Consider the following 19535-nt stretch of genomic DNA (forward strand, 5'->3'; position numbering starts at 1 on the left):
ACAGGTGCACACAGAATCTGGTGCAACTGTGTGTAGTAACCAATCAGATTCTGGATTGTCAAAGCTTAATTGAATAAGTTAGAAGCTGACTGGTTACTCTGCACAGCTGCAGCAGATTCTGTGTACACCAGTTTTTTTAAATCTCCCCCTATATGTTTTCTGAAAGACGACACCATGTAGCATATAACTGTGGTAGTTCCAATTTTTTATGTCACATAATATTTGTGCAATGGCTCATTAAGCAGTAAAAATACACTAACGTTAAAGCTGAACTTCAGGACCAGCAAATATTGTCTAAGCACAAAAGGCTGGTGTTAGCTTACTTGAACCTAGGTGTGCTTTGTGTATTTCTTGCAGATCTGTTCAGTAATCCAGTGTGAAACTTTGCCTATGTGCAGGAACTTCCTGTAATAAAGACCTGTCACTGCTGTCCTCTCTCCCTGTGCAGGATAACTGGTCTTGTCACACACTCCCTCCCCGTAGCTTTCTGCAGGCAATCTTTACTGGGTGGAGCCTGCTTTCTGCACAGGCTACAGTCATAGCCAAAAATATTGGCACCCCTGCATTTCTGTCAGATAATGCACCACTTCACCCAGAAAATTGGTACAATTACAAATGACCCAAAGAACATGTCAAAAAGCACCCAGAAATGATTTAAGACAAAGTGCTGTAGAGTACTGAACTGGCCAGCAATGAGTCCAGATCTCAATCCCATTGAGCACCTGTGGAGAGATCTCAAAACAGCAGTTGGGGAAAGGAACCCTTCTAAGCAGTTCCAAGCAGTTGGTGAAAAAACAGTGGTCCTAAATTCCAGTAGAGAGGTGGAAGAAACTCATTGATAGTCACAGGAAGCCATTGATTTCAGTTATTTTTTCCAAGGGGTGTGCTACATATATTAAATTTGATAAGATATTGAGGGTGCCAATAACTTTATCCAGTCCATTTTTGGGGTTTTGTGTGGAATGTGTCAGATTTGGCTTTTTGTTTCTCCTCTTTTTTGTGTCATACAAATACAAACAAAAGAAATAAAATTGAGAATGCCTAAACATTTGTAATTGCAACAATCGTCTGGGTGAAGTGGTGCATTATCTGACAGAAATGCAGGAGTGCCAATATTTTTGGCCATAACTACTGTATATGTACAACACAGTGATGGTGTCACTGCTTCTTTTACAAGGTAATATATTGGTTTGCAAAGTCATTTGGTGCACACAAAGTGAATGTATTTCATTTAAGGCTCCTGAGAAAAATAGTTAAAGTGTAACTAAAGGCAAAAACATTTTTTTTAAGTTTTCGTTTTACCATGTGTTTGTACTGCATTTAAAAATGCATTCAACTGCAAATGGTACCAATAAGCCTTAATGTCAGAGGGACCTTACATTCAAGTATGTGATAATACACTCTAGGGCAGGGGTTGGTGGATCATCATTTGCAACTAATAAGGGCTTCTTTCTTTGCACAATGCTGGCTGTCTTTCCCTGTGGACAAGCTTACAATAGGAGAGAGCAGACTGACCTCATCAGTATGTTGCTTCTCCTTCACTGTCCAATCACATGCTGAGGTAGGTTGGTTACCAAACAGTAGAGAAAAGTGCCTGGCTTTGCTGTCTAGCAAAGGCCACTGGATCACAAGACTGGCTGAACATAATTTTACATCCCACATAAAACACAGCATGTACTGTACATTGTATCTCAACCGTGTATTTATATTCACATGTTCTTGTTAAAACTTCCATTGTTTGACGATAAAACTCCAACACAGATTCAACAGCTCAGTAAACTCTGCAAGAACAGAGGAATGTGTCAACAGGCCAAACCTGAACAGACTGTTGTAGTGACGTTGTCTCAGCAACACACAACGCTGTGTTCACTGCAGAGTCTAATACAAACCCGTCCACAAAAAGTCTTCCTGATCCTCTGTGTCATATCAGTACAAACTGACACCCCAAACTGACAGGACCCCAGGCTGGAACCAGATCCCCCACTGCGGAAAAGAGAACGGCAGATAGTTTCCTCCAAAAAAAGGTAAGTGCACAAAATAATGTACACTGAAAAATCACCTGGCATATCCTACAAAGTGATATTACAGGGCAGACACACATCACAATCCAACCACCATCTAGGCAAAGAATTGGTACTGATTTCCATCACAATGATGAGAGGGGTGTAGGAGCAGGTATGGGAAGAGAGCACTGTTTATCCCAAAGACAATCAACACAGAAAATGTTTTAACTAGCGAGACTGATGGTTCCCCCTGTCAGCGGCCAGGTCTAGGAACCCCCCCATAGACATTATACAGTCTCCTGATCCAGCCACACATTACTGGTCATCTTGTGTCTTCAGGCTCCTGTAACATCGTTCAAATCCAGCGCTCACATACTTTTCTGAAAATCAACAACCATGAACAAAAACCATTCTAGTGCCAAAAATTATATTTACACAAAGCAACAGAAGGACAATCTATTTCCAACACATAAAAATGTTTTACAAATCTGAAAGTACACTTTCTAAACATACACTGAAAAAAAAAATCATACATTTTATCATATATATTTTATAAACAATCTAAATGAGTCCTTTTGCTGAAGAACAGGAGACTGTTAAAATGTAAGAGGAAAATAAACACTGAAAATATTCATCAATAGGGTTGGACAATTCTCACAAGAAATGTAACTGATTTAAGTGGCACTAAACAATGTCCTTATTCTATAAATATTATCCATACATATGCACTGTTTAATATCCCTGAAATTATTTCCCATTGTATTATTCTGCCTCCTTGTAATATCCTTAGTTAGCTCCTGGACCCTCTCCCTTTCCCCCTTAATTTCGTTTGTTTGGAACAAGCAGTGTACACTAGTTGCAGTCTGGTGCATTATGCACACTACAAATCTCATAGTCCATAGTGCATAATAATCCCTAATCCATCTCAGGAGTGAGCATGAAAGATTGGCTACATTCCTACATACAGTAGGATCACAGAAATAAATATAAAGTAGCCACCCTCTAACAGGCAGTTGGATCACAGAAGAAAAAAAAAGAAAAAAAGGAGGCTGAGAACAATAGAAGGTACTTATTAAGTTAAAATGGCTGTAAAGGTATCCTATGCAGTAAGGTAAAAAACCTTCTACATGCAGCTTCCCCCGAACCCTCCCACCCCCCACCCCCACTCCTAAATGCATACAGTGGGTATAGCAAAACATCACTTCTCTTTAAAATAACCACACTTTCTGCAAGGCAACAAAATGTGATTATTTTACAGGGGGGCGATTCTTTTCTATACCCACTGTACCTGAGCCCGATCTTGATGCAGCAATGTGCACAAGAGCCGACGCTCTCTCTGCCTTCTTGCTCCTCACTGGCTCAGACACTGCAGCAGAAGCCATTGGCTCCCACTGCTGTCAATCAGAGCAAGTGATGAGGGAGTTGGGGAGGGCGGGGCCAAGCACCAATCTGTGTGTCTTATGGACACACAGCGCAGGGCTTGGGAGCGAGCTCACGCGAGTGCCCCCAGAAAAAGTGGCTTGTTGTGGGGCACTTGAAGGGAGGGGGGGGCTATGTTGAGCGTCTGCGGGGGACCAGGGAAGAGGAGGATCGAGGCTGCTCTGTGCAAAACCATTGCACAGAGCAGGTAAGTATGACATGTTTGGTATTTTAAAACAACAAAATTAAGCTTTAATATTACTCTAGGAATACCTACTTAAATACATTTTTTTAAATCAAGCTTTACTATAACTTTAAGTCAACACTTTTTAATATATACTTCATTTTATTGATGTAGTAAGAAAGAATAAAAGAATGAAAGGAAACACTGCAACAAATGAGCAATAAATAGTACAGAGCAGCACAGTGGCTAAACGGTTAGCACTTCTGCCTGGCAGTACTAGGGTCGTTGGCTCGAATCTCAACTATGGCACCACCTGCCTGGAATTTGCATGTTCTCCCTGTGCCTGTGTGGGTTTCCTCCATGTACTCCAGTTTCCTCCCACACTCCAACGATATGCTGGTAGCTTAACTGAATCCTGTCAAAATTTGCCCTAGTATGTGTATGTATGAATGTAAGTTAGGGACCTTAGATTGTACGCCCCTTGAGGGTTAGGGACTGATGTGAATGTGCAATATATATGTAAAGCGTTGCGTAAATTGACAGCGCTATACAAGTACCTTTAATAATAATGTTAATAGAAAAAGAGCAACTTTTCTACAGCTTGCTGGTGTTTTTTGGTGACACTAGAGGGTGCTCACACACAAACAGAAAAGACAAAAAGGAAGCCTACAGTATACACTGTATGTAACTGTGGAGCTTTTGGAGCAAAATAGCATGAATGCCATAAATACTGACCCTCAACTCACTAGAGGCTGCAGTGCGAATGTCCTAGGCCCACTTACTTGTCAAATAAAGTCCCAAGTACATTCTTCTCCTGGGGCAACTTAGCTAAAGGTTAAGTTCACTTTTTTAGAAAGAATAATAAATGCACACATTTTTGCAAAAATGAAATTGTGTATTTATTATTTTTTCCTGCAGGAGCCTGGAAAGCATTGCACTCGTTCTCAGTGCATCAGGGGTGCAATGTCAGGCTTCTGCAGACAAGCCCTGCAGCTTTGAGTCCGTACCTGCATATGGGCAGTCAGTTTGAAAACTGCAGAACTTGTGAATGAAATACAAGATTGCTCATCAGCGACAGTTCATTCAGAACTACAAGCTGTCAGCCGCTGTGGATGATGGTAATTGAGAATGAATGACGCGGTAGTGTGAGTGAATTATGACAGTGGGTGTGGGGTAGGGAGAATGGGCGAACTGGTGGCAGGAGCTGGAACAAGTAACATGTTTCAAAAGGTGAATTGATATTAAACCCAAAACCAAAAATGTTATATATTGCAGCTTAACAATCATTAAATGTGGTGGCTGCATCTGTTTTTCATTTTTTTAGGCTTTTTTCTATCTGTTTTCACCTGGTGATCTGGACAATAACACACCTCCTGTATTAGAGTGACTCTTGATGAAGGAGAACAGGGGGCACCTTTGGACAGCAGCATTATCAGTCCTGGGGGAGGGGCATGTTACATGTACTAGCAGATTTAGATACACTAACAAACTAAATCCAAACTCCAGCTAATACTTTATATGCAGTTACAGTAGTAGATTTTTTTCCTTTTGGGATAAATCTTTTACATAATAAATAAAACCTGATCATTGTAAGCACCCCTGCTAGTGGTAAATGGTTTGCCTCATCCCTGTAACTGATACATTCTGCTAGAGAGCTTATTTTTAAAACAACAGACTTACTGGCACGATGACCAGTTGAAAATAGAAGAAAGAAAGCCTTTAATTGAAGTAAACTCTATTTTATATGTTTTACCTTTCATAAGGCTTACCTGTAGGCACTGTAAACATTTCCTAAACGTGCACCATTCAGGAGATATTACAGCAGCAGAGCCAGTGATGTCAACGGCGCATGCGCACTGCGCTCTCAATGGATGGCGTGTCATCTATTCAGAGAGCTGTGCTGCAGCCAAAACTCTCACTGGCATGTGCAGGAGTGACGTCATCACAGCTCGGCCAGTCAAAAGGCCACTGCCCATGAACCTGGATGGAAAACTGGCTGAAGATGGAAGCTTTGAGGAGATGTGACAGTGCTCCGCTGGAGGGCTTCATTTTCAGGTAAGTCTTTCATAGTGAGCTAGTATGTGATCCATACTAGCACATTATGCTCTTAACTTGCACAGAGAAGTTTTATTAGATTTTTTTGTTTTTTGTGGTTTACTACTGCTTTAAAAAGAATTGGTAAGCTGCAATATAATAAATGTTTGCCTTTGAGTTTACTACTGCTTTAAACTGGAATTCCATGCAAAAATGATAATTCGCCTATGATTTCCCTGATTAGAAGCATCAACTTCTGTATTATGCACTTTTTAGTTTTCTAAATGGCTGATTAGAAACAACCATCTAATCAAGCCATTCAGCAACCCTCCTCTCTTGGACCGGCAATGCTTGATTTGTACAGCTGAATGTGGCTGCTCAAGGACACTTCCAAGAAGAGTTGTCAGTCTTCATTCTCTCCCACCAGCCAGTCCCATTCTGCCTCTCATTTCCCTTTCTTGTGACGTATGTGATGTGAATATGATGAGGACAGTCACGTTTTTTTTAAGACTTCCACTTTGTGTTTGTTTGTTTGTTTGTGTTTGTGTTCCATAGAAACAGCATTGAGCAGAATATGCGCATCACGTTTGGAAGTGGCAGCATTAGACCAGAATGTACGCACCTGCTGGTCACCCTTTGCTAATGCAGGGGCATCACGGGTTATGTGAAGGGGAATAAATAATGCAAAAAAAAAAGAAAAAAGTGAAAAAGGCAAATTTTTACTTTTGTAGTTTAGGGCCCATTTGGCACATTAATAAACAAGTTTGGGATTTGAGCAAAACAAACAAACATACTCACCCAAGTGGATGCAGCATTGGTCCAATTCTGCATCTGTCCCCCACCACTTCTGAGACCGTGAACTGAACAATCAAAGACCACTGATCGCTCAGTTCTCGGTATTCAGTGAGCAGAACCAGTGATTGGCAGTCAACTGCAGTCTGCTTCCTCTAAGCCCAGAGAAGCATTCTATGGCAGCCATTATCTTAAAGGAGGGCTGTATGCTTCAGCTTCGAACATTCACGGGCCCTAAGGCCTGAGGGCAAGTCAGGTGTTATAGCAACATCCTCACACTGCAAAAGCCCAGGAGGGAAGACCATGTGCCAGAAGTGCCTCAGATATTTGATAGCACATGCAACGTGGACAAGCAAGCCCCCCCAATCCTGCAGATTGGCCAGATATTATATCTCCTCAACACAAAGATATCTCTAGCACACCCTGATGGAGCAAGCTCATACAGCAAATGACTCAAATTATACACTCCATGCTTAGAGAACAGAAGTAGACACACAGCTAAGCTGACCAATGTTTTATGCACATGGCTTCTTTTTGGTATACAGTGTAAAATGCGGGTGTATTTCTGTGACTGAGATACACAGCTGCCATGTGCTGCCCAACCATAACAATGAATGGATACATGTGTCTAAATACATTGATGTCACCAGCTGTGTAGAAGCATGCATAAACTCATGCGCCCCTGGATGTAGCCTGTGTCCTGGGTTGCACACCCCCTATGAATGCATGGTTTTACACAAGTAGCTGCATAAACCCAGGCACAACCACATACAGCCATTCATTAGCATGGTCAGCTGTGTATTTCGGGTGTGGAAATATGCTTACGTTGTACAGCCTCATATGCCCATATGCAATGGGTCTCAAGCTCTTTAAAAGATCACAAAAATACAAAAACAATTTGGAAAAATACTACATCTCTACAGTAAGATAATACGTAGTGTTGCTAAAATATTATTTTCGAAAATGCTAGCTGCCTGACTACTTTGCTGATCCTGACGTTCAGATACTTTCTGGGTTCACAGAATGAGAGCTCTGATTTTCCACCAACCTAGCTTATTGCATGATTTATGTGGATCAGTGACTCAAACAGCATTAAAGAGTTACTAAACCCATTCTCTATGTCTGGTCTCCCACTGTACATAGAAAATGGAAGTGCAATTATTTTAGTAAATATAAACTGCTAAACACGTTTTCTCATCAGCAGTTAGAGCAGTCTTGTGACTTCTATCAGTGTCCAGCACAGCACTAGATAAAGCTTGTAGGAGGAGTTTTCTTTCTTCTCTAGGAGGATGGAAATCCCCTGAACTCTGTCTGGACAGTGCTGATTGGTCCTGTGCTGATCACATGCACGCTCCCAAGAAAAAAAAAACACCCTTTAGCAATACACACCAAACTGAGCATGTGAATGCCTATGGTTCAGTCTGGAGATAAGAGGTGGTCACTTGAAAAAGGGGAGGAACAAAAAAGAAAGGATCAAACAGCCTTTTTACACAATGCAGAGGATTAACCACCTAGGTTCCACAGTGAGTATAACAATCATGCTTTACTGCATATAAAGCCTGATTTTACTGTTGTTGGTTTAGTAACACTTTAAAAAGTAACTACACTTTCATGGGAAAAAAATTACCAAATAAAAAATATAGTGTGTACAATTGCAATTCAAGCTGTGTTGTGATTGGATGTTATTAAAAATTGCCTTTCCCTTTCAATCTGCAGGCACCGTAATGTCCTGTAAAATGCAATAAAATATGGATACCTGGAGGCATCGTGTACACAGATGGTGTACAGAACCCCCACCCCCACTCCCAGATATGTCATTTGCAGCTTGTGTTATTGGCTCACTGATTTTCTGCACTAAGATACAAGTCAGATTTTGGGCTTCCCTGCAACAAAATATTTTTATTTGTGAGATGTTACCAAAGGGAAATCAGGTCTAAAGAGATGCAGACCCTGCCACTTTAGTCATTAGAGCCTCTTGGGTGCAGAAGCTGACTGATCATTATAAAATCACTCCCATGCAAATTCATTCAGCACATGGAAACAGACAAAAGAACAACAATTTACTCAGGATAACAAAAAGTAGGAATCTCCAACAATGTTTAGACCTTGCAATGTACACAGACCACCCAGAGGGGAATGTTGTTTTCTCAACAAATGTGCAGTTACTTTTTCAGGACCAAAATGCTCCAGGCAGCTAATATTCTTAGAAGGAGGTGACATTAGGGTTAAAAAGTGTATCTAGAACATGGATGGTAACATTCTACCTATTCGTTATGTACATATGGCTATCACTGGTATGTTTGTGGCCACATTAGCAGTATAGGATCAAGGTTCGTCTATACATTCCAGATAAATATATATTTACACATGGTTACATTTCAAGCAGACATGGAAAAAAATCCAAAATTGAACTGTTAGGTTGTGTTATAAGAAACAGATCAAGTCATTAATAATGATGACAGCTATCCTCCCTACAGGATGAGGTGGCTTCTTTGCACACAATAGGGAAAAGAGACAATTTAAATAAAAGTGATTAATGTCCCTTTCAATGGGGATGAATTCTGTTACTTGAATAGGACAGAATTGAATGGAATTAAATCTACTTGGAGCGAAGGGAGATGACAATGTATACAGCCCTGCTGCTGAGTTCGAGGAAGCCAATAGAGACTAATGCCTAGTACACACGATGAGAATATCAAACAAATGATCATCCATTTTTTTGTATGGTAGTCTCCATATCGAAAATAAAGAGATTACTCAATTTACGAAAATTCTCATATGACTGAATAACATTTTGAAAGTGATGTTATGAATTTGTATTGTATTTTCAGATAACTACTGTACTGATTAAAGGAAAATCGCACAAGAAAAATGTTTGCGTTTGACCGTTGGGATATTGTTGCATAAATTGTCATGATCGGCTCTCGAAAGCTGTGCTCTAATGATCCGATTATCAGACGATGGGTCCTCATATGAAAATTTTCGTACGATTTACTTATCATGTGTACGGGCCTTAAGGAAAGCCAAGTGACATTTAGTAGGCTGCAGCTTTAGGAGAGAACACTGTGCTTTTTGTATACGAGTGGAAAAGGTTTGCAGATTTGCAATCAAAAGCATGCAGTGGAGACCATGGCTGGACCAAACTGCATTGTTCGCTTGTTCACATTATCAAGTTATTCTTCCTAGTCCTACAGTTGGCTTAATTTATTAAAAACAAAATAATTACTAAGCAAGAGGTCTAGGCTATGGGAATCAATTGTTTTTAATTAGGTGTAGAAAAAGAAAAAAACGACCTTTCATGCTTTATGAGCAACCAATAAATGAGAAGTCCATCAAATAAAAACTTTACTCTCTCAGACAACATAAACTATTTTAATTCATAAACTACTAGCCTTAGTAAATAGATAGGAAGGTATATTATATTTAATGGTTTAATTTTTGTTTGCATTTCTTCAGTTGCTTCCTGGTTTCTGCCCTAGGTCAAAATGATGCCATACACACAAGGAGTCTTCATGGGCATTATTTTTCCTTTCATTTGCAGGAGGGGCTCTCTCAGTTAAGCACACCCTCCTGCCTGTAAATGCTACATGAATCATCTGCCCTTACTCAAAATGGTCATGCCTAGAATTGCAAGAGTTTTTTTTTTTTTTAAGTAATTTTTCCAAAAAATAAAGCATGGAAACATGGATGGATGGGGAGTTTACAAAATACAAAATGCAGTTCCCATTATGGATGGAAACTTTTTCAGTAAGCTACGGTGACATGTTATAGTGGAGGGGTCTAATGCACTTAGAGATCTCATCAGCTTCTGGTTATTGAAATATTCTTAAGGGCCGGTTCATACTACATGCGTTTCAGCTGCATCCAAAACACACAGAAAGTAGATGGTTGTCAATGTCATAGTTCACATAAGTGCTTGCAGTTCCAGTGTGTTCCGGTTGCAGAAAAAAACGTAGAACATGGTGCATTCTTTCTACACAGAACTGTACTAGAACACGGTAAAACGTATCAAAAACGCACCGCCGGAACGCACCAAAAATGCACTGGAACATACATGTTCCTATTTAAATTGAAGAAAGAGAGAGGGGAACAAAACACACTGGAACGCCTCAAAAACGCACTGGAACGCCTCAAAATGCACCGGAACGTGCATGCAGAAACGCATCTGCACTGCATTTCTATAGTGTGAACCAACCCTTAAAGTATCTGTGGCATACACTTTTGGAGTTGGAAAGCGTTTGATCCTCTGTCAGATTTGTACTGCTGCCTGTGACCCTGTTACTGAACTTTTTCGGCTCTGTAGCAGAGACAAAACAGAAAGCAAACAGAAATCTCAGACATTTGTCATCAGAGCATGTAACCCCATTGGTAGATTCCCCCCCCCCCCCCATCCTATTTCAGGTGACAGCTGCTTAGATTCCGCCATCATTTTCAGTCTTTGTGACAATAGTTCCCAAGCCAAATACTGAGGTTAAGTCTCCTCAACGGGGACACAAAGAGCAACAAACACTTGACAGGTGTTCTAAACCTTCCCTAATTCCTTGAACTAGGAAAAGGTTTTAGCTGGAATTGAAGGCTAAAGTGTTACTAAACCCAGGACCCTGCATTCACTATATCTGGTCTCCCACAGTACACAGAACATGGAAATGCAATTATTTTTAGTAAATGTTAACTGCTAAATACGTTTTCTCACCAGCAGTTAGAGCAGTCTTGTGACGTCTGTCAGTGTCTAGATGAACACAGGTTAAAGGAGGTGTTTTCTGCTCTGATTGTCCTATGAGGCTGCAGAACCCCTGACCCTCATCTGGACAGTGCTGATTGGCCCTGTGCAGATCACATGCACCCTTCCAAAAAAAAAAAAAAAACCTCTCTAGCCATACACACTAAAATGATCATGTGCAGAGTGCCCTCAAGGGCAGATGGATTGGGGACAGTAGAAGATGGGGAGGATCAGAGAAGACAGGATCAAACAGCCTTTTTACACAATGCCGAGGGTTAACCACTTAGGTTCCACAGTGAGTATAGCAAGCATGCTTTGCTGCATATACAGGCTGATTTAACTAGTGTGGGTTTAGTAACACTTTAACTAGTATGGATTTCCAAGCTCAGGGTAGCTTAAAAATGTCTGCTTTGATATTTGAATTCTGCAAGCAGTAAATCAGGATTGGGCTAATTCAAAAGTTGTTAAGGTGGGGGGAGGGGTATGTTGATCCTAGAAGCCAGGTTCCCAGTGGACTTAGAAATAAAGAGTACGTCTGAGAGAAAGCCATTCTGGCCACTATGCAGTTTTATGTCTAAATTCTACAGTCACTTGTCCACCCCTTCAGGTCTTCTCATGTCATCTTTTTACAATACAGAACAAGCATGTTCAACAAGCAGAAAAATGTCAACATCCACACTGTGAAGATCCAGCAGACGTACTGGGTGAAGGACACCAGTGAGGAGAAGATGCTGGCATTGGGCGCGGTCCATTTGGGCAGAGTGGTAGAACAAGTGGACTATTATGACACAGATTTGTATGACCTGGCAGTCACTGAGATGTGGCTGAGCAAGATGGGGAAAGAATGGAAACTGATAGTTGGTAAGGGTACTCAGAGCAATACCCAGGATCCCCAAAGTGGAAAAGTACAGACAAGTTATCCGGGGACCCAAATATTAAACTCAATTGAAGACAAAAAACACACTTCAAAAATATCAAATTCAAAGACCTCTGAGAGCCAGAAAAAAAATTCCATAAAAGATCAAAACAGAAATGCAGAAACTGTAGATAATGATAGAAACTGGATAAAGGTGCTAACCTGTTATGCTCTAGAACAAGAAAAAGAAATTATAGCATTCCTCTCCCAGGTGTTACATGTCCATGGAGAAACAAACAATATGACGATGGAGGTTTTTCTACAAGTGGCAGGGATTCAGAGATATGCCACCAGCAGCAATGTCACCCAAGAGACCTTCCGACTACCAGGTGACTACAGCATTCTGTTAAAGACAGAGGGCACAGCTACCATAAAGACAGCAGTAGTCTCTCTTGATGTGGATATTGAATATGTGACTCAAGGATTTCAAAGGTTGGAACACTTGGCCAATGAGCTGGACCTTCAACTTCAAAGTGTTTAGTGTGAAGCTGACCTTGGTCAATTGTATAAAGCACTGAGTAACTCAGAGGCCATACTGAATTACATATGATCACCCTGTGCAGTTTGTGAGTAAATGTATTGCTAGCAACTTTTCTATGTTTTGCCACATTGGTACTTTATGAACGAAGAAACAATTCTAATGGATCTGTACAACACGATACCTTAGCTCCTAGCACCCCAAACCCAATCTACTGTAAGGGAAAATAAATAAATAAATATATATATATATATATATATATATATATATATATATATATATATATACTGTATATAATTATACAGGATTTATATAGGAGCAGGGCCCTCAAATACCTCTTGGATTGAACTGTATTGTTACTGTATTGTCTCCCACTATAATGTAAAGAGCTGAGCAAACCGTTGGCGCTAGATAAATCCTGTATAATATATATATATATATATATATATATATATATATATATATATACACATACACACACACACACACATACATACGCACACATACACACACGCAGCAAAAATTGTAGCTGAAAACTCCAAAGAAAAAGTCCATAGAAATAGAGGAATTAAAGTGATCCTGTTACCACAAGGTCACAAGCCAAAAAAGAAAAAAAAACAAAACAAAAAAAAAAAACAGGTATTCGAACCATTCTACCAGCTGAAAACCTGAAAAACAGCTGGACAGCAGAGATGGGGCAGCATTTTAACTCATGACCTTTAAACAAGAGACATTTTATCAGAGCCATAGCTGTTTCAGTTTGGGATTAGTGGAAAAGATTTACAATCCCTAACTGAGGTTTCAATTTTTGTTTGATGTCTCAGTCCCCTGCTGGGGATATTCACCCTCACAAATGTGATAAGCATTGTCTGCTCTGAAGAATTCTGATTGTATTTTTCATAATACAGTGATTTTCTATGACCATCAGCTTTATCAAGTGGCCATAATGCAAGCTATTTCTGAAAAAATACTGCATTATGACCATTAGATGGAGTTGAAGATCACAGGAAACCACTCTCTAAATATGGTCAGAACTTGTCTGCATTTGGGGCAGCTCACCTGCACCCCTGTCACACTAGGATGAGGTGCCAGGGGCGTATCCACCGAGAGGCAAACAAGGTGTTTGCCTAGGGCGGCAATTTTTTTGGGGGGGCACCACGCCCCCCCCCCCATGAAGGGACCCTTTGAGCAGCGGCGGACAGCAGGAAGATCAATGTGGGGGAGGGCAGTTGCAGAGCGACGATCGTGCACCTCTCCCTCCAGCAGCTGACAAGCCAGGACCAGGGGAATGCCTGGAGGAGGGAGAGAAGCAATGAAAGAGCCTGCAGGAGGTGAGCTATTTTGTCTTCTGTGGGCTCTCCCTCCTGGCATCCATCCAGCAGATTACACTGACACTGATTACTGACAGATCTTTTGGGACTGCACACACCTCCCCCCCCCCCCTTCCTGCTACACGGAGATCAGCAGCCCTTGGAGAGGGGGGGAGGGGTGGGTGTGTGGTCCCATATGATCTGAGGGAGAGAAAGAAAGGGAAGAGAGAGAGAAGGAGGAAAGAGAGGGAGGGAGGGAGGAAAGAGAGGGAGGGAGGGAGGAAAGAGAGGGAGGGAGGGAGGAAAGAGAGGGAGGGAGGGAGGAAAGAGAGGGAGGGAGGGAGGAAAGAGAGGGAGGGAGGGAGGAAAGAGAGAGGGAGGAGAGGGAGGAAAGAGAGAGGGAGGAGAGGGAGGAAAGAGAGAGGGAGGAGAGGGAGGAGAGGGAGGGAGGAGAGGGAGGAAGGAGAGGGAGGGAGAGAGAGGGAGGGAGAGAGAGAGAGAGGGAGGGAGGGAGGGAGGGAGAGGGAGGGAGAGAGAGGGAGGGAGGGAGAGAGAGGGGGAGAGAGGGAGGGAGGAGAGGGAGGGAGGGAGGGAGGGAGGGGGAGGAGAGGGAGGGAGGAGAGGGAGGGAGGGAGGAGAGGGAGGGGGAGGGAGGAGAGAGAGGGGGAGGGGGGAGAGAGAGGGGGAGGGAGGAGAGAGAGGGAGGAAAGAGAGAGGGAGGAAAGAGAGAGAGGGAGGAAAGAGAGAGAGGGAGGAAAGAGAGAGAGGGAGGAAAGAGAGGGAGGGAGGGAGGAAAGAGAGGGAGGAAAGAGAGGGAGGGAGGAAAGAGAGAGAAAGGGAGGGGAGGGAGGGAGGAAAGGGAGAGGGAAGGAGGGAGGGAGGGAAGGAGGGAGGGAGGGAGGAAAGGGAGAGGGAGGGAGGGAGGAAAGGGAGAGGGAGGGAGGGAGGAAAGGGAGAGGGAGGGAGGGAGGAAAGGGAGAGGGAGGGAGGAAAGGGAGAGGGAAGGAGGGAGGAAAGGGAGAGGAAAGGAGGGAGGGAGGGAGGAAAGGGAGAGGGAGGAAAGGGAGAGGGGGGGAGGGAGGGAGGGAGGGAGGGAGGAAAGGGAGAGGGAGGGAGGGAGAGGGAGGGAGGGGGAGGAGAGATAGAGGGAGGAAAGAGGGAGGGAGGGAGGAGGGAGGGAGGAAAGGTGGAGGGAGGGAGGAAAGGTGGAGGGAGGGAGGAAAGAGGGAGGAAAGAGGGAGGGAGGGAAGAGGGAGGGAGGGAGGAAGGAGGGAGGGAGGAAAGAGGGAGGAAAGGTGGAGGGAGGAAAGAGGGAGGAAAGAGGGAGGGAGGGAAGAGGAGAGGGAGGGAGGGAGGGAGGGAGGAAGGAGGGAGGGTGGGAGGGAGGGAGAGAGGGAGGGAGAGAGGGAGGGAGGGAGGGAGAGAGGGAGGGAGGGAGGGAGAGAGGGAGGGTGGGAGGGAGGGAGAGAGGGAGGGTGGGAGGGAGGGAGGGAGAGAGGGAGAGAGGGAGGGAGGGAGAGAGGGAGGGAGAGAGGGAGGGTGGGAGGGAGAGAAGGAGGGTGGGAGGGAGAGAGGGAGGGAGGGAGAGAGGGAGGGAGGGAGGGAGGGAGAGAGGGAGAGAGGGAGGGAGAGAGGGAGGGAGGGAGAGAGGGAGGGAGGGAGGGTGGGAGGGAGGGAGGGTGGGAGGGAGGGTGGGAGGGAGGGAGAGAGGGAGGGAGGGAGGGAGGGAGGGAGGGTGGGAGGGAGAGAAGGAGGGTGGGAGGGAGAGAGGGAGGGAGAGAGAGGGAGGGAGGGAGGGAGGGAGGGAGGGAGAGAGGGAGGGAGGGAGGGAGAGAGGGAGGGAGAGAGGGAGGGTGGGAGGGAGAGAGGGAGGGTGGGAGGGGTGGGAGGGAGAGAGGGAGGGTGGGAGGGAGAGAGGGGAGAGAGAGAGGGAGGGAGAGATAGGAGGGAGGGAGGGAGAGAGAGAGAGAGGGAGAGAGAGAGGGAGGGAGGGAGGGTGGGAGGGAGAGAGAGAGGGAGGGAGGGAGGAGGGTGAGAGGAGAGAGAGGGAGGGAGGGTGGGAGAGAGAGAGGGAGGGTGGGAGAGGAGAGAGGGAGGGAGGGATGGGAGGGAGAGAGGGAGGGAGGGAGAGAGAGAGGGAGGGAGGGAGGGAGGGAGAGGGAGGGAGGGGAGGGGGAGGGAGGGAGAGGGAGGGAGAGAGGGAGGGAGGGAGGGAGGGTGGGAGGGAGAGAGGGAGGGAGGGTGGGAGGAGAGAGGGAGGGAGAGAGGGAAGGAGAGAGGGAGGGAGAGAGGGGGAGGAGGGAGGGAGAGAGGGAAGGAGGGAGGGAGAGAGGGAGGGAAGGAAGAGAGAGGGAGAAAAGAGGGAGGAAAGAGGGGGAAGAGGGAGAGGGGGATAGAGAGAGGGGGAAAAAGAGAGGGAAAGAAAGAGAGGTGGGGGGGCGGGGGGGAGGAGAGAGTGAGAAAGAAAAAGAGAGAAAGAGAGAAAGAAAGAGAAAGAGGGAGAGAAAGAGAGAAGGGGGAGAAGGAGAGAGACAGAGAGGGAGAGAGGGGGGGGAGAAAGAGGGAGATAGAGGGGGGAGAAAGAGGGAGATAGAGGGGGGAGAAAGAGGGAGAGAGGGGGGAGAAAGAGGGAGAGAGAGGGGGGAGAAAGAGGGAGAGAGAGGGGGGAGAAAGAGAGAGAGGGGGAGAAGAGGGGGGAGAGAGGGGGAAAGAGGGGGGAAAGAGAGGGGGGAGAAAGAGGGGGGAAAGAGAGAGGGGGGGAAGAGAGAAGGGGGAGAGAGAGAGGGGGGGAAGGGGGGAGAGAGAGGGGGGAAGAGAGAGGGAGAGGGGGAGAAAGAGGGAGGGGGGAGAAAGAGGGAGGGGGGAGAGAAGAGGGAAGGGGGGAGAAAGAGGGAAGGGGGGAGGGAAGAGGGAAGGGGGGGAAAGAGAGAGGGGGGGGAAGAGAGAGAGAAAGGGATGAGGGGGGGAAGAGAAAGAGAAAGGGATGAGGGGGGAGAGAATAGAAAGAAAGGGAGAGAGAATCATATATACATACACACACTTATTGAACTCTCTCGCTCTCTCATTGGGGAGGGGGGGGGCGCAAAATTTTTGTGTTGCCTAGGGCAGCACAAAATCTAAATACACTTCTGCGAGGAGCTGTGTGTGTAGCCGCTGTGTCCTAATAGACTTCAATGGGATGCCAGCACTTAGCAGGAGGATAGAAATGCTGGAAAAATGGTCCATTCATGGTATATGGACCTCAGTGCCCATGTAAAAAACATCTAAGAGATTTCCCTCATGTTGAGAAATTTCCTTTCATTTCTAGTTGTGTCTCCAGGTCAGGAGGTGTAGGAAAATATCCCCAATGTAAGGCAAAAAAGAACTGAAAGAAGTTCTAACCAGTCCCTATTCTATTTGTGTTTGGATAAAGGTAAAACCTGTAGGTACATGCCAGAAGAGAATTATTAAATGTATGGACTCACCACCAGGCTTCACTCCAAGACAATGTAAAGAAGACATCCCAAGTTTTAAACAAGCAGCATAAACTCTGTCCATAATATGAAATTTGATCAAAATAACAAATCTCAATGTGATTTATTTATGGCATTGTGATTGCAAGTTTGTAATAAAAGGCATAACTAAAAAATCTATGAATCACCCCCTGCCAATCAGCTCCTGGCTATTAACATTTTTATACTTTCCACTGACTTACTACAGCCTCACCTCTACATGACCGCACTTTTCATAGGCTTCTGTGGAACGTAATATGCATATTTAATATAATAACAGTTGCCCTTTGTACGCTCATTATTAATATTTTATCATCCACAGCTGGGAAGTCTGAACCAGAGCACTATTCCAGAAGTACACAAACAGAGCTTTTCAAACAAACATGAACAGAAAGTGTAAAACTACATGACAATCAAATTAATTTGTAGCCATTTGTAGGCAAACCGAGGAGGGGCTGTCACTTGTGTTTAAAGCCCAACTTCAGTCCAGTTTTAGATAGAACAGAGAAGGGTTAGAACTTTGTCAGACTTTTATTGCTGTGTCCCCCCACTTCAATGTGTGTCAGATCAAAGGAAGTGGGGAAAAGTTTTCCAAATGAAGACACTGATAAAAAAATCATTTAAATGATTGTAACAGAGGGCAGAATCCTTGAGTCTCTGCCAGGTACCTCACCTAAAAGCTCAGTGTTATAAATGATTCCTGCACATTCCAATTAATTTCCAGGACACTCAAATTATGCTGCTAGTCTAAGTAAATAGAAAGGAAAGTATATCATATTTACTTGTTTTAACCATCCTTAGTCTGCATGCCTGAGCTAAGGGCAGATGGATCCTGGGAAATAAATGCTAAATGAACCAACTGACCTTACTCAAGATGGCCACAGATAGAAATGCAAAGTCGGTGTTTTTGAAAGTGATTTCTCAACAAAATAAAGCATGGAATCATGGAGGAAGTTTGCTTTGCATATTAAAAATAAATTAAACAATATTTTCAGTCTGTGGTGCTCAGAAACAGATACGGTGGTATTAGGCCCGTTCACACCAGAAAATGGTGGGAAACATACGTGTTAAAAATACACTGCAATTGGCAATCTGCAGTGTATTGTAGGTCACAAACGCTGTGCATTTGCCTGCACTGGATCACATGGTACAGAAGTACCATCCAATCTGTTTGCAATGTATTTATTGAAGTAGTGCAAAGTGAATGGGTTCAAATTTCACCACACTACACCACATGTGAATTGCACAGGAACGCGTAGCACATTCCTGTGTGATTTCTGGTGTGAACCTGCCCTTAGCCCAAAATCAAAAATTCAATATATTGCAGATTACCAATCATTAGACTTTGTGGCTGCTTTAGGTTTTTTCTCCCCTCAGTTTTTACCTGATGATCAGGCCAGTAACACACCCCCTGTATTACAGTGCCCCCACTCTGGATGTAGTAGCAACAGAGACACCTTTGGACAGCAGCATTGTCAGTCGAGGGGGGGGGGGGGGGTCGCGCAGAGGAAAGCGCTACATGTAATAGCAGATATAGATTCGCTAACAAATTGAAACCAAACTCTAACACTTCGTAAGCAATTACAGTATTGTTCCTTTTACAACATTGAAAAAAAAAGTTGACCGTTGTAAGCACCCCAGTAAGTGTTAAAGTGTTCAGAAGGTGGAAGGTTTTCTTTTTACTTTAATGCATTCTATGCACTAGGAGCAGCTTCCCCCTCAGCCCCTCCACTCCCCCCCCATACCTGAGCCCCATCTCGCACCAGCAATGTGCATGAGAGCTGCAGCTATCCTGGTTCTCTTTCTCCTCACTGGCTCGCACAGCAGTGGGCCAATGAGGAGAGAGCGGGGGACAGAGCCGAGACGCACAGTGTGTGTGAGTAGACAATGTCCATTTACAGGAGCCAGTACAAGTGCCCCCATAGCAAGACTTGCTATCTTGGGGGGGCACTCAGCAGGGGGGAGGAGCCAGGATCGTCGGCAGGGGACCCAAAAAGAAAAGGATTGGGGATGCTCTCAACAAAAACATTGCACAAAGCAGGTAAGTATAACATGTTTGTTATTTTTTTATTTTTAAAATTACAACCTTTAAAATCACTTTAAAATGTTTTCCCTCAACCCTCTAACTGCTACATCTGCAGAACAGCTTGTTCTGTTGAAAAACAACAAACTTAGGTTTAGCTCTGTA

The 19535-nt window shown here is 44.2% G+C and overlaps 2 protein-coding genes across 8 annotated transcripts in view; one reads left to right on the forward strand and one right to left on the reverse strand.

Annotated features, from left to right (window-relative positions):
- Positions 1-19535, reverse strand: part of RALGPS1 (Ral GEF with PH domain and SH3 binding motif 1) — a 577572-nt gene that overhangs the window by 483214 nt on the left and 74823 nt on the right. The gene's annotated exons all lie outside the window — the stretch shown is intronic.
- Positions 1878-12661, forward strand: LOC149463681 (uncharacterized). Its single transcript, XM_089675381.1, has 2 exons — positions 1878-2024; positions 11790-12661. The coding sequence occupies exon 2, from the start codon at positions 11797-11799 to the stop codon at positions 12547-12549; it is 753 nt and encodes a 250-aa protein (XP_089531507.1). The 5' UTR covers positions 1878-2024; positions 11790-11796; the 3' UTR covers positions 12550-12661.

This window comes from Staurois parvus, unplaced genomic scaffold (genome assembly GCF_062004578.1).
Source record: "Staurois parvus isolate SC_StPar_1 unplaced genomic scaffold, SC_StPar_1.0 ptg000154l, whole genome shotgun sequence".
Taxonomy (NCBI): Eukaryota; Metazoa; Chordata; class Amphibia; order Anura; family Ranidae; genus Staurois; species Staurois parvus.